Genomic DNA, 12,996 nt, shown 5'->3' with positions numbered 1-12,996 from the left:
TGCAGGCCTCTTGGGTGCCTGATACATAGTTACATAGTTAGTACGGTCGAAAAAAGACATATGTCCATCAAGTTCAACCAGGGAATTAAGGGGTAGGGATGTGACGCGATATTGGGGAAGGGATGGGATTTTATATTTCTTCATAAGCATTAATGTTATTTTGTTCCAGGAATGTATCTAATCCTGTTTTAAAGCTGTTAATTGTTCCTGCTGTGACCAGTTCCTGAGGTAGACTGTTCCATAAGTTCACAGTTCTCAGGGTAAAGGCGTGTCGCCCCTTGAGACTAAAAACTTTTTCTTCTCCAGACGGAGGGAGTGCCCCCTCGTCCTTTGGGGGGGGTTTAACCTGGAACAGTTTTTCTCCATATTTTTGGTATGGGCCATTAATATACTTATATACGTTTATCATATCCCCCCTTAAACGTCTCTTCTCAAGACTAAACAATTGTAACTCCTTTAATCGCTCCTCATAGCTAAGATGATCCATGCCCCATATTAGTTTAGTCGCGCGTCTCTGCACCCTTTCCAGCTCCACAGTGTCCCTTTTATGTACAGTACGGTGCTGCTCTTCTACATCTCATACCCTGACTGTGAGGGCTGCAGGGACTTATAGTGCTCTTCTTGCAGCTCCGGTTTGTGGGGCCACTTTTCTACATCTCATACACAGGCGGTGTACGCTGCTGGAGCTTGTGGGACTGAAAATCCTGGTGCAAGCAGGGTGCTGCTGCACTACTTCCAGTCTACTGCCTGTCTCCTGCAGATCTTATACTTACCTCTGGACTGTTCTCCATACCAAGCATTGTCACTATGGGTGGACCGCGGGGCAAATCCAAGAAGTCTAAACATACTGCTGAGGCTGCTAGACTATCCTTGAAGGATGAGGCCTTTTCTGATGAGGCGCACTCTCAGGCAAGCGGGCGCTCAAGAAGGGACTCCTGTCTTGCCACGCTTTTGGCATCCAAGGTCTCTGCTCATGCTGCCAAGGCCCTTAGCCAGTTCTCTAGGCCTCCAGAGGTGGTGGGACAAGAATCTCTTGAACCGACTCCTTCACTGTTTGCTGGCTCTTCTAGCCCTGAGAGGCGCTTCTCCCCGCACCATGCTACATGTCCTGCTGCTTCGATGGATCAGGAGTTCACAGAGTTGCTTACGGCCTTTACCTCCTGCCAGACTATGAACATCTCTAAGGTGGATGAGCTGCGACAGGAGTTTGTGATCATTCGTCATGAGACACAAAAACTGCGCAAAAGTACAGAGGAGGTGGAACGTCGAGTTTCTACAGTTGAGGATACCCTTCACCCCCTGCTGGAACAAATGGCTTCTCTACAGTGACAGTAAAAACTGTCCTAGACCGTGCTGATGACATGGAAAATAGACTTCGGCGCAACAATATTCGCCTGGTGGGCCTTCTGGAGAAGGCAGAGGGATCAAACCCTGAGGCGTTTCTGGAGTCGTGGCTGAAAGAGATCCTGCCGACTGATACTTTCTCACCTTACTTCACTGTAGAAAGAGCACATAGGGTGCCGGGCAGGCCTCCTCCTAGACCTTAGAATTTACTAGACTTCAAAGCTCGGGATACAATCCCGTGAGCTGTACGCATAAAAGTAGAGGTGCGCTGTAGTGGAAGTAGAGTTGCCTTTTATCCAGATTTCTCGGTGGAGATACGTAAACAAAGGACCAAGTTCACTGAGGTGCGCCTTCGACTCCACACTAAGGGATATCGCTATGCCATGCTGTTCCCGGCTCGTCTTCGAGTGGTGGATAGTGCGACTGCCAGCTTCTTCACGTCTCCAGTTGAGGCCCTGCAGTGGGTGGATGCTGCTCCTCCTGTGGCTCCTCCGGATTGATCCTGTGGTGAATCATCGCAAGTCATCTCATGCTTCCCATTTCTTTAGTTAGTATAGGGAGCTGGGTTAGTGGTTAGGGCCAGCCTTAGAGTTCATGGACTATGTCCCTGGTTATGGTTCCTTGATTAGAGGGATATCTAGTGAGTTGGCCACGGAGATAGTATAGTGGGTTGGTGGGAGTTTGTTCCCTGAGCGCCTCAGATGGTGGCATTATGTTTTATGTGCGCTGTTACAACTACTCAGGAGCTTTTATGTGCAGGAGGGGGTTCTCTGCCCAGTGGTGGTCCTACTGCAAGTTGTTATTTTATGCATTGATAATGGGGTCACTTCGTATTGTAAGTTGGAATGTTAGAGGCCTTAACTCTAAATTTAAACAGGATCTGTGCCTAAACATTGTAAAGAAGCAGTCCCCACACCTGATTTGTTTACAAGAAACTCATCTTACTGGTCAGAAAATCCTTGCTCTGAAACAGGCTTGGATAGCGAGGGGATATCATTCCACTTATTATTCCTCTGCTAGGGGCATGTCTATTTTGGTGACTAAATCTCTTTCCCTGGTCATTGATCAAGTAGCTTGTGACCAATTTGGTAGGTTTGTGATTCTTCAATGTTCCTTACATGCCTTCAGTTTTCTTTTAGTGTCTGTGATTGTCCCCCCTCCATTTCGTGTTGATGTCTTAGACTGTGTCACATCCAAATTACTTACATTTCCCTCTCTGCCTGTTCTCCTTATAGGTGATTTTAATGCGGTCCCAGATCGGAGTGTCGATCGTACTGGTGCAGCGGATCCCGACTCCCCTGGACTTAATGCGGCACTGTCTCTGATGGAGGTTTGGCGTTGGAAGCATCCGTCTGACCCATTATTCTCCTTTTACTCAGCGGTACATAAATCATTCTCCAGGATAGATTCGGCGTATGCCTCCTCTGATCTTCTACCTTTGGTAAGAGATGTCATGTACACCACTAGGGGGAACTCAAACAACTCAGCTCTTATACTGTCATTGGGTCTATGATAGCCCTAGAGCCAGAGTGCGCACCAATTTAGAGGTCTCGGAGTCCTTTCAGCTGGGTAGAGGTATAAGGCAGGGCTGCACCCTGTCTCCCTTTTTGTTTGCCCTAGCAGTAGATCCGCTAGCGACGGCCATCAGATCGTCCTCTTGTATTCAGGGGGTGTGTAAGGGCTTCTTAGAGGAGAAAGTCTCCATGTACGCAGATGACACACTGGTTTATTTAGCTGATGTTCAGGGCTCCCTGGGGGCCTTGTTTGTCCTCTTAAACAAATTTAGTTCTTTCTCCGGTCTTAAGGTTAATTGGGCTAAGTCTTCTCTGATGCCTCGATCGGTGGCTGCGGACCCCCTTCCGTCTCTTCCTAATGGGTTGCAAACAGTTTCTCAATTTAGATATTTGGGAGTGGAGGTTACTGCGTGTGTAAGGGACTATGTAAGGTTGAACTTAGATCCGGTTTGTGGTTGGTGTCAGTCAAGCTACAGGCCTGGTCCTCCTTGTCTTAGGTGTCAGGATTAATATCTTTAAAATTATATACCTACCTAAGTTTTTATATCTCTTCCATCTTTCTCTGGGGATTCCTCCTAGGAAATACTTTGTTAAGCTGAGTGGCACCTTGAGATCCTTCTATTGGCAAGATAAACCACCATGACTGGGTCAGGCGCTGCTTCAGGCACTTAAACAGCTGGGCGGCTTACCTGCTCCTAACATGTACAATTATTTTTTAGCATTTCAATTGGTGTATGCTGCCTGGTGGATCGAACTGGATCTGGCAAATGCATCTACTGCCCTTGCGAGAGCTCTCGTGGGTTCCTATGAAACCTTGACCAATACCCTTTACAAATACACTTCTAATTCTAGGTTGTTGGCCCCTATTCAAACTGTGGCTGAGGTGTGGTCGGTGGTCTCCAGACACTTCCCATTGCCGGTGATGTCTCCTAGAGAACCTCTGTGGGGGAACCCTCATTTTGAGCACCTACAGGAGTTGGAGGCTGCCGGCTTCTAGAGTGATCATGGAGCCAAGTTCATTATGCATTTGTTTGGGGAATTTCCTTCTTTCCCCTCTTTCTCTGAGACCGCTTTAATCGCCCGCAAAGTGCTCAATTACGGTACTTCCAGCTGAGGCGCAATTTGGCTCTCTTGATGTGACTCCAGCTTTTTCGAAGGTGGAGCTACTTCTGGGTACCACTCACCTTTCCAAACCTCTGACTCAGGCATATGCATTACTTCAATCTGTGGGCCCTGACCCGTTTAGGTTGGCTTTTGTAAAGTGGGTGACTGATATCCCTGATCTGTCAGAGGACCAGTGGAGGGAACTTCCTAAAACCTATTACCCTACGGTGGTCAGTGCTAGGGACTTGCTTATCCAAGCTAGACTGATCCTACATCTATATTAGACTCCAGTCAAGCTGTTCCGTATTGGGGGTTTCTGCTTCAGATTCTTGTTTTAGGGGATGCACGGATGTGGGCTCTCTTCTAAACACTATGTGGAGCTGTCCTTGTGTGGAACCCTTTTGGAGAGAGGTGATGGAGTTCTTGACAGATCACTTAGAGTTTCCCTTTGTGTTTTCGCCTGTTGTATGTCTGTTAGGTGTTATTAATGATCTGGCCTCAGGCTCCCATAGGCGCCTACTCATTCGGTTTTTCTTGTTCTGTGCCCGTAAGGTCCTGATCATGGCATGGAAGGATACCTCTCCTCCTCCCATTGCGCAATGGTTCAATCTGGTTAATAAATATGTACCGATGTATAGGACTCTTTATAGTAGTCGTAAATGCCCCCCAAAAATTTGAAAAAGTCTGTATGCCATGGTTACTGATAGGTGAAACTGTGGTGCCCCCGAAACGTGTGAGTTCTCCTGGGTAATGCGTTGTTTCTCTCTAAGGGTATGTTCACACTGCGGAATTGTAGCTGAATCTCCTCTCGCGGAATTCAGCGAGTGGAGATTCAGCCTGGCAGCCGGCGGCTATGCAGTGCTTGCGGACTTCTGCGCAAAGAATGAACAGGTTCTTTCTTTGCGCTGAACAATTTCAGCGGCGGAATTGTCCGCCACTGAAATTCCGCAGTGTGAACGGGTCTCGCGGAAGACCCATTCACACAGATGCTAACGTTCACTGTGTGGAAATTTACTTGCGGAATTCCGCTCACAGAATTCCGTGGGGATTCCGCAGTGTGAACATACCCTAACTCTGTGAGGTAGGGGGTTGCTTCGGGTGTATGTGTGTATGCCTGATTGTTGTTTGTCTGTCTTTTGCTTTGTTGGTTGTTCGGGTGCGGATCAACTTAATTTTCCATTCCTGAGATGCTTTAGTATCCTGTCTCTACTATCCTTATTGTGGGGGATTGGGGAGATCTGTGCTCGAGCTACATGTTCATTGTATGTTTTGTTTATTCTTCCTCAAAAGTTATAAATACCTTAAAAAAAATAAAAATAAAGATGGTTACATTTGTTCCCTTGAGAGAAAGACGCAACTCAGTGAACAATTCCAAGAATTTGCTAAGGGGTATTTAAACTAGGAGGGGGGGGGGGGCAAAAGAGTAATAATTTAGTGGCTGTTACTGAGACATGGTTAAATGAAAGTAATGACTGGGACATAACCATACCAGGATACTCTTTATACAGAGAAGGCAAGAAAGGGGGAGGGGTGGCCATGTATGTGAAAGATAGCATAAAATCTAACCTAATACAAGTTAGTGAGAAAAACATAGTCAGTTTGGGTTACGTTGCAGTTTGGTATTCATGTAGTAACTCGTGTAGGTGTGACATATAGACCACCTGGCCAAGTTTGAGAATTAGATGATCTACTAGTTGGGGACATAGCTAAAATGACAATGAAAGGAGAAGTTATCATTATGGGAGACGTCAATCTTCCGGATATAAACTGGGAAACCTAAATAGCTAGTTCTGCCAGGAGTACAGATATTCTAAATTCCCTACTGGGATCATCTCTACAACAAGTGGTTGAGGAGCCAGGTATTCACAAATGGGGATTTGGTATATGATGTTACTGTAGGTGAAAGCTTGGGATGTAGTGATCACCAGTCAGTGTGGTTTAATATAAGAACAGTGAAGGATTCAAACCACACAAAAACAAAAGTTTTGGATTTTAGAAAAAACTACTTTTCAAAAATTAGATTAGGCATTAATGAGTTCCTATCAGACTGGAACGGATTACATGGAGTCCAGGAGAAATGGGACTACTTAAAAGATGCATTATTGAAGGCAAAAGAAAATTGCATTAAACTTGTCAGTAAAATAAGAAAAAGGAAGAAACCACTGTGGTAATCAGCAGAAGTGGCCAAAATCATAAAAAAAACTAAAAGCTAGCATCTAGTAACTATAAAAAAAAACAGAGCAATGAAGATATTGAAATCTGCAAAATTAGGCAGAAAGAGGCCAAGCAAGTTATAAGATCTTCTAAAATGCAAGCAGAAGAAAAACTAGCTCAGTCTGTGAAAAAAGGGGATAAGACATTCTTCAGATATTTAACTGAAAAAAGCAAAATTAAGACAAGGAAGGAATGTATAAGAGAATAAAGGGCTAGCGGACTGCCTAAATGAATACTTCTGTTTAGTTTTTACAGAAGAAAAAGAAGGAAAAGAACCTCCATTAGGGAGGAAGACTAATGAATTGTTTGATGCATGTGTCTTTACAGAGGAAGAGGTTCTACGTTTGCTGTCTAAAGTTAAGACAAATAAGTCACAGGGGCCTGATGGAATACACCCAAAATTATTAAAAGAGCTTAGTGGTGAGCTAGCAAAACCGTTAACAGATTTATTTAACCAATAACTGGTAACAGGAGTCGTCCCAGAATGTCATGCCCATTCACAAGAAAGGTAGTAGGGAGGAATCAAGCAACTATAGGCCAGTTAGTCTGACATCAATAGTGGGGAAATTGATGGAAACCCTACTAAAGGATAGGATTGTGGAACATCTCAAATCCCATGGATTGCAAGATGAAAAACAACATGGGTTTACTTCAGGGAGATCGTGTCAAACAAATCTTATAGATTTTTTATTGGGTGCCCCGGAGGGGCAGTAGACATTGCATATCTAGATTTTAGTAAGGCTTTTAACACTGTCCCACATAGAAGACTTATCAATAAACTACAGTCTTTGAGCTTGGACTCCCATATTGTTGAGTGGATTAAGCAGTGGCTGAGTGACAGACAACAGAGGGTTGTAGTCAAAGGAGAATATTTAGAGCAAGGTCTTGTTACCAGTGGGGTATCTCAGGGATCTGTACTGGGAACAATTTTGTTTAATATCTTCATTAGTAATATCGCAAAAGGTCTCGATGGTAAGGTGTTTCTTTTTGCTGATGACACAAAGATATGTAACAGGGTTGATGTTCCTGGAGGGATATGCCAAATGGAAAAAGATTTAGGCAAACTAGAAGAATGGTCAGAACTCTGGCAACTGAAATTTAATGCAGATAAGTGCAAGATAATGCACCTGGGGAGTAAAAACCGTCAGGCAGAATATAGAATATTTGACACAGTCCTGACCTCAGTATCTGAGGAAAGGGATTTAGGAGTAATTATTTCAGAAAACTTGAAGGGGTACTCCGACCCTAATACATCTTATCCCCTATCCAAAGGATAGGGGATAAGATGTATGATCGCGGGAGTCCCGCCACTGGGGACCTCTGAAATCTGTCATTGCACACCCACCTTTGTGAGCTCTCCGCAGCGCTGGAGGCTCCGAGTGTGTAGCATGACAACTACGGGGCTGGAGTATTGTGTGACGTCACGACTCCACCCCCGTGTGATGTCAAGCTCCGCCCCCTCAATGCAAGTCTATGGGAGGGGCGTCACGGCCAGCTCACCCCCTCCCATAGATTTGCATTGACGGGGGATGACGTCACACAGGGGCGGAGTCAAGACATCACGATACTCCGGCCCCGTGGTCATCACGCTACACACACGGAGCCTCCAGCGCTGCGGAGAGCTCAAAAAGGTGGGTGCGTAATGACAGATTGCGGGGGTCCCCAGTGGCGGGACCCCCGCGATCATACATATTATCCTCTATCCTTTGGATAGGGAATAAGATGTATTAGGATCTGGTCCCCCGCAGACAATGTAAAAGAGCAGCAGGAAATGCTAGCAGAATACTTGAAGGTATAGGGAGAGGTATAAGCAGTAGAAAGAGAGAAATGCTCATGCTGCTGTACAGAACACTGGTGAGACCTCACTTGGAGTATTGTGCGCAGTACTGGAGACCGTATTTCCAGAAGGATATACATATTCTAGAGAGAGTTCTGAGAAGAGCTACTAAACTAGTACATGGATTGCAGGATAAAACTTGCCAGGAATGGTTAAAGGACCTTAACATATATAGCTTGAAAGAAAGACGAGACAGAGGGGATATGATAGAGACTTTTAAATACATAAAGGAAATCAACACGGTAAAGGAGGAAAAAAATTTTAAAAGAAGAAAAACTACAACAAGAAGACATAGTTTTAAATTAGAGGGGCAAAGGTTTAAAAGTAATATCAGGAAGTATTACTTTACTGAGAGAGTTGTGGATGCATGGAATAGCCTTCCTGCAGAAGTGGTAGCAGCAAATACAGTGAAGGAGTTTAAGCATGCATGGGATAGGCATAAGGCTATCCTTCATATAAGATAGGGCCATGGACTATTAATAGGATTCAGATTATTGGGCAGACTAGATGGGCCAAATGGTTCTTATCTGCAAACACATTCTATGTTCCTATGTATACAGTTCCTGTTCAGAAAGTACAGCAATGGTGGGCTGGGAAGACCCTATGTCAGACTTCCAGGAAGGTCACAGCATACATCATCTTTAAACATGTGAAAGGATGATAACAAGCAAGCATGTCACTCACCTGGTGATTTCTTCCTTTAGAGCTGCTGGATCTGGAGGATAGAACTTCACCCGAAAGCAGAGGATAAAGGGAGGGCGAGCTGGAGATTGCCATGTAATGAACATAAGGAGGTTAGTAATACAGTCTGACTACCTCATCCAACAATTATATTTACCATCTGCTGCAATTACAGTGGGGATCAAAAGTTTGGGCACCCCAGGTAAAAATTTGTATTAATGTGCATAAAGAAGCCAAGGAAAGATGGAAAAATCTCCAAAAGGCATCAAATTACAGATTAGACATTTTTATAATGTCAAAAAAGTTAGATTTTATTTCCATCATTTACACTTTCAAAATAACAGAAAACAATAAAATGGCGTCTGCAAAAGTTTGGGTGCCCTGCAGAGTTAATATCTTGTACTGCCCCCTTTGGCAAGTATCACAGCTTGTAAACGCTTTTTGTAGCCAGCCAAGAGTCTTTCAATTCTTGTTTGAAGTATCTTTGCCCATTCTTCCTTACAAAAGTCTTCCAGTTCTTTGAGATTTCTGGGCTGTCTGTCACGCACTGCTCTTTTAAGGTCTATCCATAGATTTTCAATAATTTTGAGGTCAGGAGATTGTGGAGGCCATGGCAAAACCTTCAGTTTACGCCTCTTGATGTAATCCCCCATGGATTTCAATGTGTGTTTAGGATCATTATCCATTTGTAGAAGCCATCCTCTCTTTAACTTCAGCTTTTACACAGATGGCATCAGGTTAGCATCCAAAATTTGCTGAAATTTTATTGAATCCGTTTTTCCTTCTACTCGTGAGATGTTCCCAGTGCCACTGGCTGCAATACAACCCCAAAACATGATTGATCCACCCCCATGCTTAACAGTTGGACAGAGGTTCTTTTCATTAAATTCTGTGCCCCTTCTTATCAAAATGTACCTTTGCTCATTCCGGCCAAAAAGTTCAATTTTAACCACATCGGTCCACAGAACTTGTTCCCAAAATGCATCAGGTTTGTCTATATGTTCATTTGCAAAGTTCAAACGCTGATTTTTGTTGTGAGGGCGTAGAAGAGGTTTTCTTCTGATGACTCTTCTATGAAGACCATATTTGTACAAGTATCTCTTTATAGTGGAATAGTGTATCACAACTCCAGTGTCTGCCAGATCTTTCTGGAGGGATTGTGCAGTCAAATGTGGGTTTTGAATTGTTTTTCTCACAATCCTGTGAGCTGTTCTGTCTGATATTTTTCTTGGTCTTCCAGATCTTGCTTTAACTTCCACTGTTCCTGATGACTGCCATTTCTTAATTTCATTCCGAACAGAGGATATTGACATCTGAAAATGCTTTGCTATCTTCTTATAGCCTTCTCCAGCTTTGTGAGCATCAACTATTTTCAGTTTCAGATTTCTAGACAACAGCTTAGAAGAACCCATGGTGCTGACTGTTGGGGGAAGGTCAGATGAGTCTGGGCATTTAAAACCTTTGAGATTGACATCACCTGGTCTTCCCAGATGATGATTGAGAACAATCCATGACACTGGCAGGTCTCAGCTTTGCAAAGGGGGCAGTGCATGCTATAAATTCTGTAGGTTGCCCAAACTTTTGCAGATGCCATTTTTTTGTTTTCTGTTATATTGAAAGTGTAAATGATGGAAACAAAATCTAACTTTGGTTGACATATTATAAGAATGTCTAATCTGTAATTTGATGCATTTTGGAGATTTTTCCATCTTTCCTTGGCTTCTTTATGCAAATTAATACAAATTTTTACCTGGGGTGACCAAACATTTTATCCCCACTGTATATGCATACCCTTACTGTTAGGGTCATTACTATATAGCATATATGGGGGCAGGGCTAGGGGGCATGGTTTGGGATTTTATTTTTTTTTCTTATATTTATTGATTGATTGATTTACTTATTTTAATTTTTTTAACGTTTACATATTTACATACTTTGTTTTACAATGTTTTGTTTAACAACACCTTTGGCGGGCATTTTGTCATTAAAATCATTAATTTTTTATTTTTCCTGTAACATAGGCTGACATAGTAGCCCCAGTTAGGCCATTTTCACATAGCCATAAATGTGCGGAATGTCCAGCTGGAAAACGCAGGTGGACATTATGCACAGTACAATTTTCCAGTGGGCGCTAGGATCACTCGGAAATTGCACCATCTCATAGACGGCAATGCATTTTTGAGCGGAATCTGTAGAACGGATAGACATGTCTATTTCTTCTGTGGATAGCGGAATCAGGATTTCTGCAGCAGAATCATCTACCGCAGAAATTCGACCATGCGCACAGTGCGCCAGAATCTAATTGAAAACAATGGGACTCAGTAAGTCCACCGTATGAACATAGCCTTACAGAGTAAATGCAGCACCCTGACACTCTCTACAGGGTTGACCCAACAGCTCCTGCATGTACCGGTTATTGGAGATCAAATGATCACCTGGCCAGGAAGTAGTATTGCTTCCTGCTAAGCTGTATACACAGCACTCATTGACCGCTATGTATGCAGCAATTGGGAGGTCAAGGATGGTAATACACTGTCCCTGCCTTCTCTCTGGAGAGCCCTGCTGTCAGTGACAGCCACCTTTCCGCTCTAGCAGTGGCATACAAGGCCATTTTATTATCATAGTCTTCAAGGCCATTTTAGAATGGCCAAGCAGAGTTAATCGCAGACTGCTTAGGACAAGTGGTTAAGAGCTACATATATACACACTTCAGTCAGCAATAACATTAAAGGGTTACTCCGTTGGAAAACAAATGTTTTCAAATCAACTGGTGCCAGAAAGTTAAACAGATTTGTAAGTTACTTATCAGCTGCTGTTTACTACAGAGAAAGTTGTCTAGTTCTTTTCAGTCTTTTCCTCCTCGCCTTCTAAAAATCATAACTCTTTTATATTTTCATCCACAGACTAGTATGAGGGCTTGTTTTTTGCATGACCAGTTGTCCTTTGTAATGACATCACTCATTATATCAGAAAATGTATGGCGCAACCAAAAAACACTATTTTTGTGGGGAAATTAAAAAGAAAAACGCAATTTTACTAATTTTGGAAGGTTTCGTTTTCACGCCGTACAATTTACGGTAAAAATGATGTGTGTTCTTTATTCTGAGGGTCAATACGATTAAAATGATACCCATTATTACATACTTTTATATTATTGTTGTGCTTATAAAAATCACAAACTTTTAAACCAAATTAGTACGTTTATAATTCCTTTATTTTGATGACCTATAACTTTTTTATTTTTCCGTATAAGCGGCGGTGTGAGGGCTCATTTTTTGCGCCATGATCTGTACTTTTTTTTGATACCACATTTCATATGAAAAACTTTTAATACATTTTTAATAATTTTTTTTTATAAATTGTATTAAAAAAGTAGCAATTTTGGCCTTTTTTTTTTTACGTTCACGCCGTTCACCGTACGCGATCATTAACATTTTATTTTAATAGTTCGGACATTTACGCACGCGGCAATACCAAATATGTCTATAAAATTTATTTTTTACGCTTTTTGGGGGTAAAATAGGAAAAAACGGACGTTTTACTTTTTTATTGGGGGAGGGGATTTTTCACTTTTTTTTACTTTTACATTTATTTACATTTTTTTTTACACTTGAATAGTCCCCATAGGGGACTATTCATAGCAATACCATGGTTGCTAATACTGATCTGTTCTATGTATAGGACATAGAACAGATCAGTGTTATCGGCTATCTTCTGTTCTGGTCTGCTCGATCACAGACCAGAGCAGAAGATGCCGGGAGCCGGAAGCAGGAATGTGAGGGGACCTCCGTGCGGCGTTCTGAATGATCGGATGATCGGATCCCCGCAGCAGCGCACTGCCGCAGATGCCGGGATCTGTATCCCGGCACCTGAGGGGTTAATGGCGGACGCCCGTGAGATCGCTGGCGTCGGCCATTGCAGGCGGGTCCCTGGCTGCGATTAGCAGCCGGGATCAGCCGCGCATGACACGGGCATCGCTTCGATGCCCGCGGTTATGCACAGGACGTAAATGTACGTCCTGGTGCGTTAAGTGCCACCGCACCAGGACATACATTTACGTCCTGCGTCCTTAAGGGGTTAAAGGGGTACTCCGGTGAAAAACTTTTTTTTTTTTAAATCAACTGGTGCCAGAGGGTTAAACAGATTTGTAAATTACTTCTATTATAAAATCTTAATCCTTCCTGTACTTATTAGCTGCTGAATACTACAGCGGAAATTCTTTTATTTTTGAAACACAGAGCTGTCTGCTGACATCATGAGCGCAGTGCTCTCTGCTGACATCTCTGTCCATTTTAGGAACTG

At 43.2% G+C, this 12,996-nt stretch overlaps 1 protein-coding gene across 3 annotated transcripts in view; it reads right to left on the bottom strand.

The window, feature by feature from the left end:
- FRMD5 (FERM domain containing 5) overlaps positions 1-12,996 on the bottom strand; it is a 195,928-nt gene that overhangs the window by 61,549 nt on the left and 121,383 nt on the right. For all 3 annotated transcript variants that reach the window (XM_056571565.1, XM_056571567.1, XM_056571566.1), the window contains one exon: positions 8,698-8,776. In XM_056571565.1, the coding sequence (XP_056427540.1) occupies positions 8,698-8,776 (79 nt within the window). The remainder of the gene's footprint in view (positions 1-8,697; positions 8,777-12,996) is intronic.

This window comes from Hyla sarda, chromosome 4, assembly GCF_029499605.1.
Source record: "Hyla sarda isolate aHylSar1 chromosome 4, aHylSar1.hap1, whole genome shotgun sequence".
Taxonomy (NCBI): domain Eukaryota; kingdom Metazoa; phylum Chordata; class Amphibia; order Anura; family Hylidae; genus Hyla; species Hyla sarda.
This window is presented reverse-complemented; position numbering and strand designations above follow the sequence as displayed.